Raw genomic sequence first — 17,197 nt, 5'->3', positions numbered from 1 at the left:
TTAAGTTTTATTTTAATTATACCAATTTAGTCTGCAGCATCGGTGGTTAGTCAAATTTCCTGTTACCTGCAGTCCCACAATGCCCAGCGCCAGCCACGTCTTAATCATTGAATGTTGACAACCTAAGTTAACTTAAAGATGCACTGATTTGAACACGCCAGACTGGAATTTGCACGACCTGAGACGAAAGAAAAGATGTCTAGGAGGAGTGGAAGTGTTGTGAAAATTATCATCTACGTGGCGGTCGGAGTTTTAGGCCTGTACGGATTTTATTTATACAGTGATCTCCAGGGCCGACTGCAGCAAACTGAGAAAGAACTGAGCAAGTATAGATCACAGCACGAGTCGGTGTCGGCGCAGCTGCAGGGTAAGTGGCAACGTTATTGCAAATGGAATATATGATTAACTTTAGTGCTGGAGATCGTATCGTTTGGTAAACATACCATGACCCCCCCCCTCCCTCACCCCCCCCCCCCCCCCCCCCCCCCCCCCCCACTCGATCGTATACCTTGTACATTTTGAACTTGCAATAAGGAAAGTACATGTAGCTGGGTAGCCAAGAAGAGAGTGCCAGCACGTTGACGGCCATCTCCTCTTCAAAATGTATGATGCATATGTATGATGCATACTGTGTGATAAAAAACTGCCAGTGCGTTTATGCATTCTCAAATGCTTAAAAATTATACTACTCTTTACCTTTTCGAAATTCAGAGGATATGAAACAATAATAATTAAATTACTCTTCTGAATCTGTGGAATTTTGTAACACTTTGCCAAGATGCATAATTTAGTGTGTTTTATTGTTGAAATAACACATTTATCTTTTCTCTTTCCAGTTGTATTTGAACATAAAAGCCGCCTTGAAAGATCTCTAGAACAAGTGAAAACTGCTCACAAACAAGAAAAAGAAGGTAGGTCAAGATAACTTACAAGTGCCAAATGCTGTGCAACTTAACATTAAAGCATAGTAATTACTTTGTCGGCAATGAGTGGTTAATTTTGTCTTTTACAATGTGTATTCTCTTGAAATTGCACAATCTATTCGATACTTATGTGTATTAGATAGGTTATTTACTTCTTTGCCAAAGTAATATATTTTCATTCATCCTTTTACAGAAATTGAAGCCAAAAAATATGAAGCAGACCAGAAGCATGCAAAGGAGCTCCAGGAGCTCCAGAATAAGTTTGATTCCACAAACCAACAACTTAGACTGTTGCAGGTCAGTAAAACTTGGGGTTAACTATTTGAAGGTGAAAGCTGGAAGCCTGGAACGGTTTCATTAGCCATGCATTTTTAATAAAACAAATAAACTTTCATATGTATATTAGCTAATGAAAAATTGGGGGGAGGGGGGGGGGGACACTTGACAAAACCAGCACACCAGAGGAATGATAGCCTTAGGGGTGTCATAGCCCTCAGAAGAAGTTTGACTGATACCAGATGAAATATTGGCTGGTAAATCTCAGGGAATTTTGCTATAGCTGTTGACAAGTGAAACTTTTTTTGCTTAAGGTGGAAGTTGATTTTAAAGCCTAATGCCCTCTAGAAAAAAGGGTCATTTTCCAATTAACTGTTGGCCTTTACAGATCTGTTCAATTCTGAATTGATTTCAACTATATAGCTATGCAAACAATTCTGATAAATACGACTGTGTTTAACATAGTCTCATAAGAAATGAAATTCTCGAGGAGATTGCCCAACCACTGTGTTAGCCTTAGGTATAATAACAATGACGTCATATTTGGCAGGGTCAACATGAAGACCTCCAGTCCCAGTACCAGAGACAACAAAGCGAGAGAACCAAGCAGGAGGAAGACCACAAACAGCTCACAGAGCAGCATAATCAGGAGTTCCAACAGCTGAGACAGGAGAAAGATCTGGAAATTGCACAGCTTAAAGGTAACTTCAGTATCAGTTTATTAGGCTGAGATAAGTTGTTGGGTTAATCATGCATGTGCAGTCATAAGCACACACGTACAAACGCATTAGAACATATGCAAACATACACACGCAAACAGCCCTTATACGGATGAGAATGCATTAAATGGTACAAGTAAATATAAATTCTTACTAAACTAAGTTGAAGTAATTACAAAATTTTTGTGATGAAGAAGTTTCCTAACAAGCAACTGGAAAAGTGTTAAATTGTAAATGCGTAAATAATATCTTATCTCCATGCAAGTTTTATAGGAAGGAGCACAAATGAAATGAGTGAATTAGTACATTATTATTATTTTAGGAAGTTGACATACAGTTTTTAAATTTTTTTCAGACCAAATAGCAGACTTGAAGAGAGAAAAAGAGAGAATACAGCTGGCACTATCGGCTGGTAATCAACAGCAGAATAATTTACAGGTAAAACTAAGTCTCAAGCGAATGAAGGAATGTTTCCATTGGACATGGATCAGCCTTACTGTGTGTAATCCATCTCAGCAGGCTACCTGATTATGATAAGGCCACCATAAGAGGCCACTCCCTCTGCTGCCCCAAGTGCAATGTCTCTGTACTGCTCCTGTAATGTCTAATATATGTCTAATTAAGATTAGCTCACTAATCCCTGTAATTTTAGGTAACTCTCTTGCCTTTGGTAAGGGTATTGCAATTTATAGCCAGCAGAAATGGGTCATACTAAGGAAGGTTAAACTAGTTCCAGTGGAAATGGCCCTTTACCACATCATCACAGTGATGTTGGTTGTGATTGTGTTGTCACAACTAACACAATGACCACACCCATATGCAGTGACCAGGAGCAGTTTATACCACTGTATTGTGTGTTAATTAATTTTGTGTTCGTGCTCACATTCAGTTTACTCCTTTGAGATTGCTGTTTTAATTTTAAACATTTTTTTCTTGGGGGGAGGGGGGGCGCATGTTTGATTCATTCAGTGCTGAGTTGAAAATTGGTTTCTTTGTTGAGTTAATCAGTTGGCTAATCAGTAGGGCTAGTATTTCAAGAAAAAATAGTTTAAAATTCTTTATGTTAATAGACAGAGAAGCAGGAAGTGCCATTTTATTTCAAACTGTAGCATGCAGTTGGTTGTGTGGAATAAGCAACTAGCATTAGTAAAATAGCCCCTAACTGACTTTTTAGATAAGTTTCTTTTGTTTGTACTGTTTTGTTCTGCTTATTTTAACACATTTTATCTACCAATATGTCTTTTACAATTTTCAGCTGTTTACATAAATTAGTCATTAAGTGTGTTAACTTTGTTTTTATGGCTTTATGACTTTTATGTTTTTAACAGACCCAACTGCAGCAAGTGCAGGCAGACAATAACAAGTTGCAGGCACAGGTTTATCAGTTGCAGGTGCTGTGACTTCATCTTTATTTTTTGCCATCATCCTCACGTATTTTCACCATACTAATCAGTTAAAGTTATGAGGATGGTATAATGGCTGGGATCAGTAAAGCATTTAAAATGTTGTTTAAGTTCTGAAGACAGAGGTACAGGTATAGGATGCTGTCATAGGACCTGAGAAGTCCTGTACTAGTCTAATTACAATTCACTCAATTTGAAATTCCCTTGTGATGTTCTGTGGTAATATTTCTTACAAAAAGTTGGTTAAAGGTGATGGACAGAATTCTGCACATTCAAGATAAGCTGGGGTGTAATCTCTCATCCTAGTAAACTATTAGTAAGTGGATCCTTTCCTTTTAAGGTGTCTTTTTTTAATTTTCAAGTAGCAAGATATTTTCAGACTTTTCCTTTTTCAGAACAGAATGATTTGATTATGATTTGAGAGGGTTTCAAACAATAAACAAATATTTCTTTTTCTGTTTGAACTCACATTGAAAAAAATTGGCCATTAGTTCATCAAAATATTTTCACTGTACATTTATTGTTAATGCTCAGTTCTGCAAGTAATGGCAAATTACTCGGAAACACCTGTGCAAAAATGTAAATTGACAAAGGATGATGCAATTCTGATGGTTACAGAATTTTAATGCTGTAGCAATTAGGTTTCCCGATTGCCGAGTTATTTATTGTCTGAATGATTTATGGGGCTTCGTCTCGTTAGTGAGACAGAGCTGGTTGTATTCACACAGATGTTAATTTGAAGTCTAATAATTCTGGAATTATGAAGACTGTTTCCTATGTGATGTCTTTTAAATTTTAATTGATGGACCATGATTTTGCTAGAAATATCGATCACAATCATGAATGGGGCAGAATGTGTTTTTCTTATGTGGCACTGTGGTTTTGTTTTCCTTTATTTAACAGTAATTTTCTGCATTCACACTACTTTCTAGTTGCTTTCATTAGTTCATTTGCTTTATGGTGATTTGTTCTTCCTATAGGTGGAGCTTTGGCATATCATTTTATCATTGATGTTGTTTAAATTGCATATACTGTAATTGATTTATGAAATTTATTACTGTGCTATCAGTTTGTATATCAATTATTATGTCTCATCTTATTTGCAATAATTCATGTTGTTTATTGTTTGGAAATTACATTCTTCTATAAATTAAATTATTACATGGAGTATAAATCTTTGTAGACGGTTTAATATATTTATGAAAATCCCAAAGCCCATCTGTTTATGTTCTGTTTTCACACCTAGCCTGTTCTAACAGTGTTGTTTTCAATGTTGTATGAATGCTCAGACTGAGATACAAACCAAGAATAACCTTACTGTAACCTTACAACGGCAAGTCTCTGAACAGCAGCAGCAATTGCAGCAGCAACAACAGTTACAACAACAACTACAACAACAGTTGCAGCAAACCCAACAGCCACAAGCGGCACAACAACAAGCGGCACAGCAACAGGTCTGGAAATAAAAAAGGGGCCTAGGCCTCTGCAAGAAATCACTTGTTTTGAAGAGTTGTGAACTGTTGTTTTTCTATTTGTTTATGTGTTTGCTTTTGTGCACTGAAATAACGATATGCAAGCTGGGCTATCATCACAATACACTTTGTATTGAAAGTTCAAGATCATAATGGTATACAGCATGTGGTTCTTTGGTCTGCTTATTTCTCTGTTCATTCTTTAATGCACAACCACTGCATTTTGTTGCACCCTTAACCCAACAAGTGTTTTGCTGCATGTGGCCTATATAACACTTGTCTATTATAATTCTAAGACTTCTATGAGCTGTCTAGCCTTTTACTTATGGTAATAATACTTTGCTCTGCTTTTTCTGTTTCAATATGAAGTCTGCATAAAAGTGACAGCTGTTTGAACTTTTTAATCAGCTCTTGCTCAATTATCATGTCTCAGACCCCCAGTCATTACTGAACCATTCCTTCCAATATTTTTCTTTACAACCCAGATTTGTGTCTGTAGTTAAAATGTGTTTTTTTTCCTTTTCAGCAGCAGCAAGGACAGCAGCAGCAGCAGCAACAACAACAACCAGGCAATGTCCAGCAAGGTATCAATTCATTTCAACTGAATACTAACCAGCAACAACAGCAGCAGCAACTTGGCTTAAATCAGCAACAGCAACCTGCTAACTTGAACCTGCAACAACAATTTAACCAACAGCAACAAGGTTTTAACCAACAACAAGGTTTGAATCAACAACAAGGTTTGAACCAACAACAACAGCAAGTGCCAGTTTTTAACCCAAATCCTATTTTTAATCCACAGCAACCAGGTAAACAGATTCATTTCCCTCCTCTTTTTATTCTGCTTTTGTTTTATGACTGTTTTTGTGAAGTATAATTGACTTTGGTATGGAAGTACTAACATTTAAATTGGTGGTAGTTGTTGATAAAAATAAAATTCAGTTTGCTTTTATTTTCTTTTTTTAAAGATGTCTGTTATCAACCAGCCCAAAACTTTATGACTCTGTTTGACTCTGTCTGTATATTTGCCCTTTAATTTTGCAATCCATATGTAGGTTGAGGTTTTTACAGTACATAAGTTCCATTTTTAACCCTAACATAGAAATCGTTGTTTTAAAAATGGTTCCACCATTATCTTGTTTCTGTCATTGACCATTAAATACTGTCTTAAACCCTCCTATTCAGTAACACTGTAATCTGTGTTACCACACAAAAACCACTTCATAGCAAATAGTTGCATCTCTTGATATGTGCTGCCATCTTTTGCTTTCGTAGGAATCAATCAGCAGCCAGGTCAGGCTGCCCAACAACAGCAACAGCAGGGGGCGCTTCAGTTTGATAGCAACCAAGCTAATGCCTTCTTCAATCAGCAAAGACTTGGAGGAATGGGTGCTGCCATGGGTCAAATCACAAAGCCAGCCCAGCAAGTTCAAGGTCTGGGACAAGGTCAAGGTCTTGGGCAAGGTCAAGGCCAGATGAGCTTTAATATGGGACAGATGGGTATGTTTGATTTAGGGCTTTTAATATGATTATCATGATTACCAGCAAGATGTAGCCTCAGTTTTGTTTGCTTAGACAGTGCAATTTTTCTGTCCATTCTAGATTGATTGGTAGTTGGTAGTTTGAACCTATTGAATCAAACTGAATGAATTCTTTCATTCTGATAAATATAAAATGTAAAAGAAAAACAAAACTCAGATTGGCTAGTTGGCAATTCATAGTTTAGAACTTTTCCTGAAATATCAGGTGAATTTCATGATAAACCAAATCAGTTGAATTTCATGATAGACCAAGAAAGAATGTAGTATAATATTAAAGACCATGGCTTGATTTTTAATTCAAAGTACTGTGAATGTTTTCATTTATGTTCAGGCGTAGAAAAGAATCCAGTTGAGGTCAGAGAGCAGGTGCTTCCTCCAAAGTGGAAACAAGAAAAAGACCTGGAGGTAGGTGCCATGGTAGGTTCTGTCTGAACCTAGTTTTTCATGACCAAAGAGCTTTGAACAAGTGACTATGTGTGTGTTTTTTGGCACAACTCTCTAACAAATTGGAAAACTGCTATTCACTGTTTTTCATTTTCTTGGACCAAAGTGTATTATTTTACTTAAAAATTGAAAATTTTGAATTATGATTTGTTTGTATGGATACAGGAAATATTTAAGATAATAGGTATGATGTACAATTTGCCAAAATATTGGGTGAGATGATCAAAAGAAGATGTTACATTTTTACATTTTACATTTCAAATGGAAACATGTAGTGGATTGGTAGTTTAATATGATATTGTATTCAGTGTGTAATTTGGCACAATATTTGTTGAGCACGTCTGTTGTGTAGTGTAGGTTGCTAACTGGTATTCTTTTTCATGAAAAATGCAACAAATATGAGAGAGAGAGAGAGAGAGAGAGAGAGAGAGGGTGAAGAAAGAGGAGTTTTTTTTTTTTTTTTTTTGTATACGTCACAAAGCAGGGGTATTAAATGTGACTTAAGTCAGTTTATACAAGCATACCTAGGAGAAATGACTTAGTTGTACTTGATTATACCATTGTTCCTTTTAAAAAACCTACAGGAAGAAAGAAGGTTGTAAGTTATATTGGAAATTTAGGTGTGGTTTGTCAATGTTTTATCCTCCACATGATTTTTTTTGTGGGAATTTATATGTCAGACCCCTGATATTGGTTGGTTTACAGAATTTGTCAATATGGTGGGAAGTCGTGAATGGGTTCTGTGAGTGGGGGCCATGTTGGGCTATATGCGTGTAAACTGTGGGTGTGGGAATCAGTTTATGACGAAAATCAAAGTATTGCAAGTTATTAGAGATGAAAGTCTTTGGGATTTTCCAGAAATGTGAGTATTTGGTTGTTGTATTTATTCCTCCTGCCCCCCCCCCCCCCCCCCCCCCCCATATAGAGGATTTTCAGGATGTTTTAAGGCCCACCTTCGTTTCTGCACCATACAATGTAGCAAGACACAAACCATGTTGTTTTCTGTGTAATTATCAGTCTCCACAAATCTAAAATGAATTTATAATATCAAATTAACACATTTTAAATCTCTTAATTCTTTACTTCTTTATTAAACTTTATTTTTTTCTTTAGTTTTAATTTTGGGGTTTTTGTTTTCTTTCCTTTCTCTCTAAGGCTTTAAAAGCTCTTAAGACTCAGAAACCTCCAAAGCACCTTCTGCAGACTCTTAAGGCAAAAATGTCCCTTGGGAACAAAAAGCCTGCTAGAGCTTTAGTTGTGGGTCACTGATATAGACCCAGGTTTCAATATGTAGAAGAGGTATGTATTCTTAGAGACACATGAACTTATATTGCATGGACTCCAGGGAGGTATATGGGCAGAGGTTTCACCCTTGAATATCGGTAATTGTTATCTTAAAACCATAGTGATTACCGTATTTCACCCATATTAAGAATAACTAACAAAAAGAAAAAAGATGAAAGTGACATTCATGGCCACCTTGAGTGAGAAATAACCCCAAAGAATAATAGCATGAGGATATTCGGTTTGAATGAAGCAGAGGTAAAAATTGTATTGCCTACCAAGACATACTGTTTTTGACAAAGGTCTTACATGTATATTAAAACAGTCAAGGTTAAGGCAGCAAACGTGAATGACAATTGTGCAATGCTGAGTTATAAAGCCAGAATGGCCACCAAAACAAAAATGGCTGCCTTCACAAGGGAAAGCATGAGATGTAACTGCCTATAAGTGAGCTATGGAGTAGAAAGACAAGGGCAAGAATTGCATGGAGGTGGTGAGGTGGTGCTGGAATTATTATTTGGTGCTGGGGGCATGGAAGAAGGTAACACGTTTCAATTTATATTGGAGGAAAAAAATCTTTTATATTTTAGATTTTTATGGTATTATTTGGTTGTCGTTAACATGGAGTGAACATGGTGCAAACCATTACTGGTTGTAGAAGAGATGGAGTGGGACAGTCGCAGACTTTTTATTGGTTTTTGTATTTTACAGTGATGTCACCTTTTTACCTAATTTATACAACAGTTGTGATAAGATGTAAAATCATGATTTTTTTTATTAATGGGTGGCTTATAGAATAATTATATATCATCCTCTGCATTTAGGATGACACATGACTGAATCAGTAGAATAAGTTTGTCTTTAAAAGAATACTTATCAGTTGCATTTGTGACTTTGGGAAGATGAATATGATGACTTTACATAGGTGCATGTTAACTTATTGTTCCTCTCTGCCCACCTCAGAAACATGGACTTAGAAGAGGAGCCACCAACAACACCAGCACCCCTTACGAGCCCCCCATCAGTAGCCCCAACACAGTTAGCTCCATTCATGGGGCCATCATTAGTGGTAACAGTATACGAAGGGGACAACAAGATGTCAACAACAACAACAACCACGCCAACAACATTAATACCACCAGAAGAGGAGGAAGTTTTGGACAACAATCTTTTCGTCGACGAAATGGAGGAGAGGCTTCCATTTCAAGAATTGCAACCACCTCTCTTGGAGATGGAGGACACAGTTTTGGATCCAGAGGAGGAGGGGGAGGGGGAGGGGGAAGAACAAATGGATCAAGAGATATTATAGACTTAGGGGATGATCTGAAGGAAAAGGCATTAGTAAGAGTTGGACTTTTATCCTCTGAGGTTGCCACACAGCAGAGACTTTCTGGAAGTACGGAAAAAGTGAAAAGAGACATTTATGGGTGATACTAGTCATAAACGTTTAAGTAGTGATTTACATTAGTTTAACTTTTTCAAGTTTTACTGATAAGGCATTTTTCTCTTTTAATTGTGAATAGATGTTACATTTGGGGATAGAATATGCAAGTATATATCATGTTTTTAGACATTTGCTATAATAACCTGAGATAATTGGTGTTATGAATATTCTTGTCTTTATAATGTGGTAAAGGGAAATGCAAGTGACTCTTTATTTATTGTAAGTATCATAATAATACATCATTTATATTCATTTGAACATGTATATTGTTAAGATTTATCCTAATATTTCTGAATTGTAGATAAGATGTTAGATTTTATTTTTATAATTGTTGTAAAATGTGGGGTTCATTTTTTTTTTTTTTTTTTTTTTGTTAGAGTCAACACAAACCGTGTTTTTTTTAAATCTAAATTTATTTATTTATTTATTCATTCATATGTTTGTTCTGATTGTGGTAGCAATATAAAGAAAATTATTTAAAACCTCATTTTGTATTTGAAATTTTAATTTCACGTGACCAGGGTCTTTGAGTATTGTTTCTTAATAAAAAAAAAAAAAATTAAATTATGCAATCAATGGTGCAATATCTGAAGTGCAGAGCATAACATACTATCCTCTACCAGGACCGCAGATTAATTATGTGCACTTTTCTCTAACTTTTCTCTAATGCATGCAGAAAGGTGGCATCAATTAATCAGAGACATATTTGTGAATATCTAGTGAAATATCAATCTGTAGACCTGGTAAGAGGGTAATAATATACTGTGGATTTTCAGACAAAAAAACAATGTATCTACTATTGTATATTTTTTCTCCTGTATTACAAGCTTTAATGACCATGTAATACATTTTTATGTATGAAATCAATGCAAGTCGTAACCCATTTTCTTTGTATTATGAAAGACAAAAATAATCACTTTATGTCAGTATCAGTGGTTTTAGGATATTGGTTTTAAATTGAATTTTTAAAGATGTATTGTTGTCAGTATTTGTAAGCATTATAGAACAATTTCAGTAAATAAAATTCTCTGAAAAGCAGACATATTTTATGACATGAATAGCAAGTTACTGAAAAAATACTGTTGTTTTATTCTAAATATAACATATTGTCATGAAGTTTTCAGAAGATATATATATGTTAATGGTAAGTTAAAAATATCACTATTTCAATGTGGGCATTAAGATTAGTGCATGCCAAACAAGGAGATGTTTGTAGAACAAATTAAGTAATTGGTTATTCTTGGGGCATTAGACTAAGTCTTTCAAAAGCTGTCTTCTGGTGATGGTCCCATGAAAAGGTCATCAACACAGTAACTTTAGAGGTACAGAAGGTGTAAAATTAAAAGGCCAGTAGGGGTGGAAAAACTTGTTCAAAAATGAGTATTAACACATGATCATGATAACACTAGAAGAATACCTAAATCAAAGAAAATTATCAATATTTAACAATGTGTAGAATAAATTTCAACTGTTTCTATGGGGTCATATACAAGAAGTATTCATTAGCAAGTCAAGGTCATATGAGAGTGCGAAAGTCAAGGTCATATGAGATTAAGCAGGTCAAGGTTGCATGAGGGTTAAATATGCCTTGAGGTCAGTTAAGAGGTTGTGGCTCTAGGAATGACATTTTGGTGAAGGTTGTATGATGATTTCCAATTCAGTGGCGTGAAAGTTGGAATGAATGTTCAAGTGTTTTGTCGTTTAACAGTTCTGACGCACACACATACATTGCAACTATGCACACACTTAACAATTAATCTAGAATTGTTTAATCTCATACTGAAGTGGCTCTTTTTACTTGGTGGTAAGATCATCATGGCTTTTATGTAACATTACTGATGTAATTCCAACATTTTTTAATATTTTTTAGCCGAAGGTTGGCAAACCCAAGTCCAGCTCACCAGGGTAAGGTTTAATTCATGTGAAGATGTAGGAAATCTTTGGATGTGTATTTCTTAATATTGGTTATCCCAGGTTTTTGAATTGAGAATAATTTAAGATTATTGTCTCTGATTAACTGCATTTCTTTCACAGGCCTGCTGTCTTTGTAATATTATTGTATCATTCAAATATATTAGATATAGTGTTTGATGTCAAGTGGATCCAGTTGAAAATTTTTATATAATGTAATCATTCCCTTCAATTTTATGCAAAAGAGAATATATTACATATTTTAACCACCAAGGATTGAATTTTAAAAATTAATATTTCAGGCAAGATAAAGAAGAGGAACCACATAAGCCAGTGTTAAAAGGTACAGACCAATGTCATACACATAGAGACTGTTTTGTGAAAAAATGAAAATAATCATCATCGTCTTAATTTAAGCACATTTACCTCAAGATGAGAATAGAAAAAAATCATTTCTTACATCTTTCACCTCTTTGCTGAATTAAACTTGAGTCAGTGATAATTGTCAGAAATATTAGAGAGCATATTTTGCATTTTCATTCAAACACAAAATTTAAGAACCATTAGCATTTTGCTTGAGAATTGCAAGATGTGCTTATCAGCTCACAAAAGTCAAAAATAAAATTAAGACTAACAGGTAATTAATGAGAGGTCACACTTTTATCCCCTCTAGCTCCTGGCCAGATACCTCCAAGAAAGCCAGCAGGTGAAGACCATGACATTCCACATGTAGGTATTACTGTCACGTCATGACATCCCACATGTATTAAAATGGAAGTGGTTGATCTATGATGATATCTTTAGAGACTTGCATGAATTCCAACAATTTGCTGTGATCTCAACCAAAAAAGCATGGTACCATTTTAAATCATTATTTATTTATTTATTTATTTAATTATTTATTTATTTATTTATTTGTTATTTGTCACTCAGAAGCAAGATAGTGATAATCAAGATAAGCCAAAGGAGACACAAGGGCAAGCAGGACAGGGAGTGGACTTTCCTGGACAAGTGGCTCCACCAGGTGGTGGGCACCAAGACAAAACTAAAGAATCTAACCAAGGCAATGAGGAGAATATATTAGCAGCACCAGCAGACCAAGGAGATAATGAAATAGACAGTGATCTCTCATTAAAACACCAGGATAAAATTGGTCGGGAGCCACTTCCCAAACCTGTGCTTCCAGTACCAAATGAAGATAGTCAACTTAAAAATCTGAATGAGGAAGCCAAAAATGAGGCCAAAAAAGAGGGCCCCGTGCACCAGATACTGGAGCCCCCACAGCGCCCTTATGTTGATTCCCCCAAAGAGGCCCCTGCTGGTCAGATGGATGTTCCTGGGGGACATGAGGGAGAGGATGGGGAGAAAAATGATAAAAAGGTAATTTAGACTTATTGTGAAAGTTTTTCCAGTTTCACATATACAATGATTGGTTGTTAAAGAGGTTTTTTGGATTTTGCTGAGGGTGATTTTGTTGTGACAATGCCATGAGTTTGCACTGTAAGCATGGAGTTCATGACACTTCAGACAATCAACAGAGACTACTGGAGACAATCTGGAACTGCCAGTAACATCCTGTGTTTTAGGGGCCACTGGAAACTACACTTAGCTGCAGGTCAAATGATGATTTGTGACAAGAAGAAAATAACTTTTTTTTCTGATGAAGATAATTTAATTTGGCATCTTGTAAAGAATGCTTTAAATATTTCACTTTTTTTTTTTTTCATTCAGGACGTCCTCCATAATGTGCCACCAGACCAGTTTGTAGACCTGCATGATCAGCAGGACCAGGGCCATGACATTGATGGACAGAAAAATGTGGAACATCACGGTGAGTAGCAGAGTTTAGCCTCTCAGTGGATAGAAACCATTTAACTATGTCTTTAAAAGCTAAATATGAGGAGAAATTGATATTACTCCCAGGCTTAAGTTTTTAGCTGAAAGCCTGACCTAAGACAATATCTTAAAAGCTAAAAGTGAAAGACAATTGGCATCACTCTCAGGCCACAAAGTGCCCCCACCACCACCAGCCCACCTCCAATTGTTAGACCACCAAGCCATTTGTTCCTGCTTGTTTTCTCATAACCAAAAAACCCAAAACCATGTCTTGATTGCCATATCTCTGTGCTGATGTTTCAGACCATGAAGATGTGGACCCAGACCAACGAGACTACCCTGACAAACTTGGGAATGAGGACGGCGGGAAGGAAGATGACGATAATTAGGTGCTGCTCAACTTTTAAAAAGTAGACAAAGTCAAACTATGTTTGTTTTCTATTTAATGATAACATTGCAAAATGTTATTTTCATTGTTGTTTTTCTGATAGAATGGTAATTAGAAAGAAAGTGGGAGATATCCAGGCAAGAATGGTTCAAAGTACAATTTATTTTATTATTTCTTTATTTTTTGGAAAGGTGGCATATTAGCTTAAAATTGCCCATCCAAAATTTATTGAGATCCTGTGCAACAGAAAGAGATGTATAATTTCGGAATATTTGCAAACTTTTCATGTTAAAAACATGCATATATACAAAGTATTCACCTGTCTGTATGCAGCAAATTTAGAACTCTGAAATTATTGAACAATTTTTACGAGGTAAGGTGCGAACAGTTTTCCATAAAAACACCAAAGTTGTTTTGAGACTAGTCCCCAGGCAATAGCTTTAAGATGATACTGTACGATGATGCTCTTTATTCATTTCTTGGAAGACAAATTATCACCTTTGTTAAGGTCTGCAAAATGCTGGTGGACTATTTCTGTCCTCTTAAAGGCTATTGACAGGGCCACTCCATGGGAATTTCCTTCAAAATAAATTTTGTGGATTAGGGAGTAATTTTTCCTACTCTCAAATTATTGCTTGACCTGTTCCTGTACTTTGAATCAATACTTTCCTCCATTTTTAATTTAAAAGTGATGTATGTAATGATTGGCCAGTCAAAGTAACGACATCTGTCTTCACCTGCATTGCCTCGTTTTCACACAAGAAAATGGCGGTGTGTTTTGTATCGTGGTCCTGTGCTGGGTACCATGCATACCAAAGGAGGCTGCGAAGATGATAAAGATGCAAGGAACCTCTCAGATAAACAGATAAACTTTTATATAGAGAGTTTAATTGGCTTGAGAGTCTGCATTGGGAAATATAAGAAGCTTTACAGGCCATAAATTTGACTTTTTTCATGGAGGGGCCCTTTAAATTAACAGTCCAGTATAAATGTTACACTGATAATGACAGAGAAGAACTCGTCTTGGGTTCTAAATCATGTGGTGGGCTGATATGCAATTCATGCATCAGCACCCTGGGTTTCAAAGACTTCAACTACTCTGTAATCAACACACTGGTTATAGGCTATGAAATGTTGTGTGTGTCTACTGAGTATTAAAAAAAGTCTGAAACTCGGGGTGTTTGGTTATTTGAAAACTTTTCTCATTGTAAAATGTTGTCAGTTACCTGTTATTTTGAAGTGTTATACTGTTTGTATATTTTAAGTGTTTATCCAAAGGTCATTGTCTTTGCCCAGCAAACTTTTGTCAATACTGTTATTATTTTTTTTTTATTATTCAAAATAAGTATCTGTCAGTTATTCAATGATGACAATACACGTGAATTTAAGTGTGTAATTACTTGACAGTGATTTTTTTCATTTGGAGAAAATCATGAATTTTACAGATACTGTATTTTAAAATAATTTTTATTTAAATTAGAACATTGTTATTGAGTGGTCGAAACAAAATTAAAAAGCCGGCTACTCTATAGTTCTATTCTATGCAGTACAAGCACCATATATGGAAATATAATTTTTGTGATTACGAAAATTATGTTTCCGAAAGTTTGATGATATTTGCCAATTTAAGATATCGAATAATTACTGTATTTATTATTTTATTTTTTTCTTTTGCGAAACTCCTGGGGTTTTGTCAGCCTATTTCACTATACTAGTACGTTAACTTTATCAGACAGTTTAATAAGCTTTTCCTCACGTCCCCGTCTTGCCTCTGACATATTTTACTCGTGGATGGTGAAAATCATGGATGAGCCAAGAAGTAAACATGGCTTCCCATCTCACTCATGGTGTAATTGTTTATCATATCTTTTTTCCCCAACTGCATTTTTCATTTGTTTGTATTCCACCTCTTCATTAGTAAAAGAAATGCTGTGTTGATGAATTACGCCAAACTGAAAGAGTGAAGGCTTTAAAGATACTGCCAGGAAAGTATTTTTTCTGTGTTACGTATTTCTAATTAGGGAAGTAATGATAGCCGTAATAATTTTTTGAAATCATTACATTTTGGCCTTTATAATAAATGTTTTAATGTGTTATTTATTTATTTATTCATTTATTTGAATGACTACTTAAGTTTTGATTAATTTGTTAACTTTTTATTGTTGTTGTTAATTTCTTAATCAACATCTTGCTACCAAAGTTCGTCTCTCTTTTATATATAATGTTTATGCCTAGGAAGTGTACATATAGATGTATATACAATTTAAGATGTACATTAAACATGTACATAGAAAAAGATAAAAGTGGTGATTTTTAATATCTCTACAAACAATTCAATGTGCTGATGGTCTTCATGGATTTTTCAATGTATTTTGCAATTGTCATAAATTTTGCATTAAACCTTAGCTGGGTTCGGGGGCGCGGGGAATATATATAATTATGTGGTGGTGAATATAATGCATGGTTCCTGCTGTATTCATTGTGTTATTGTTTAAAGTGTGAGCGAAAAATAATATTGTTCTAGAATTTGTGAAAACTTCCGTAAAAGTTTTTATAGTAATTGTATTAGGTTGAGAAAAATCACGTTAGTGAAATTAGAAAAGGTACGCTTTTAGTGAAAGACCAATCTGAAACGCTAAGTATACTTTATTGATAAGTAGGATAAAAACAATATTGTTAAAATGATAAATAGCCCCGCGGTCAGTTTGTAGTTTCTAGAAAGTCTAAGAATAACTTTGTTTTATTTGTAGAAATTTAAAGTATTTTTTCAAAAAAATGGTATCTATTTTTCTTACTTAATGTCATTCTGTAATATGCTATCCCATAATGCCACGCGGCAACGATGTGACAGTGACTATGGATTGCTTTATAAAGCAGCCTTTATTTAGAAATGTTTTGAGTAATTATGAGAACCGTTCTGTTTCAAGTCAGTATGGTGTTGCTGTTTTTACATCTTATATTTGCGGTTTCTGGAAAATATGTATGGTTTTAATTCCAAAAACTGCCGCTTTTATCGTTGGAATATGGTGTAATTAAGGTAATTGTTACAAATTAAACTGGTGATTGTTTGTATATGTATGTGTTTGTTATACATATTGTTCACAGATACATAATGACATCTGGTGGGTTAATAAAACGCATTTTTAATAAATTTAAACTTAAAAATGGCGTATTGGTTTTGTTTGCTCGGGGATCGGTTTCTTAAATCGATACAATATTTTGTTAATTTAAAAACTAACGCGTGTAGTTCAATAAAATGGTTTAACTGAGGAAACCTGTGAGAAGTACGCTTTTGGATGCTTCCTTGTAACGTGCCTCGATTGGCCCTTTTCTTCTGATTTTATTTTAATCATTTAATCAGAGCGGCGTATAGCGTGTGCAAAAGTTAATCTAAATTTATCTGGTTCATGACACTAGGGAAATCGTCTGAGTGGGTCGCTATGATGACCTAGCCTCCAGTCACGCCATATAAACTGTGTGACAGAAATGGAAGTCCGCTAGGAACCGTAGTCCGCTTCCCATTACTTTGTACAGGTGACATTCGTCCCATATAGTA

The 17,197-nt window shown here is 35.3% G+C and overlaps 1 protein-coding gene across 19 annotated transcripts; it reads left to right on the top strand.

Annotated features, from left to right (window-relative positions):
- The first annotated feature begins 56 nt into the window (after nt 1-56).
- LOC106166771 (uncharacterized) lies at nt 57-16,808 on the top strand. 19 transcript variants are annotated; one of them, XM_086994773.1, is made up of 16 exons: nt 57-367; nt 837-911; nt 1,117-1,220; nt 1,750-1,900; nt 2,274-2,356; nt 3,247-3,309; nt 4,611-4,775; nt 5,323-5,377; nt 6,069-6,293; nt 6,666-6,739; nt 11,377-11,411; nt 11,720-11,760; nt 12,091-12,146; nt 12,351-12,797; nt 13,149-13,248; nt 13,557-16,808. In XM_086994773.1, the coding sequence occupies exons 1-16, from the start codon at nt 196-198 to the stop codon at nt 13,640-13,642; spliced, it is 1,932 nt and encodes a 643-aa protein (XP_086850899.1). In that variant the 5' UTR covers nt 57-195; the 3' UTR covers nt 13,643-16,808. The 19 variants fall into 19 exon arrangements, with proteins under 19 accessions (XP_086850899.1, XP_086850898.1, XP_086850904.1 ...); XM_086994772.1 differs by having other exon boundaries at nt 5,320-5,377; XM_086994770.1 differs by having other exon boundaries at nt 58-367; nt 5,323-5,602.
- The last annotated feature ends 389 nt before the right edge of the window (nt 16,809-17,197 follow it).

This window comes from Lingula anatina, chromosome 9, assembly GCF_051362555.1.
Source record: "Lingula anatina isolate TDL-2025a chromosome 9, LinAna3.0, whole genome shotgun sequence".
Classification (NCBI taxonomy): Eukaryota; Metazoa; Brachiopoda; class Lingulata; order Lingulida; family Lingulidae; genus Lingula; species Lingula anatina.
This window is presented reverse-complemented; position numbering and strand designations above follow the sequence as displayed.

What these genes read in the sequence shown, in the direction of transcription:
- LOC106166771 (XM_013545421.3), top strand. Translation starts at nt 196, where the DNA reads ATGTCTAGGAGGAGTGGAAGTGTTGTGAAAATTATCATCTACGTGGCG. An exon ending in AACAAGAAAAAGACCTGGAG is followed by an intron (nt 6,740 to 11,376) that starts GTAGGTGCCATG and finishes AATATTTTTTAG; the next exon opens with CCGAAGGTTGGCAAACCCAA. An exon ending in GGGAGAAAAATGATAAAAAG is followed by an intron (nt 12,798 to 13,148) that starts GTAATTTAGACT and finishes TTTTTCATTCAG; the next exon opens with GACGTCCTCCATAATGTGCC.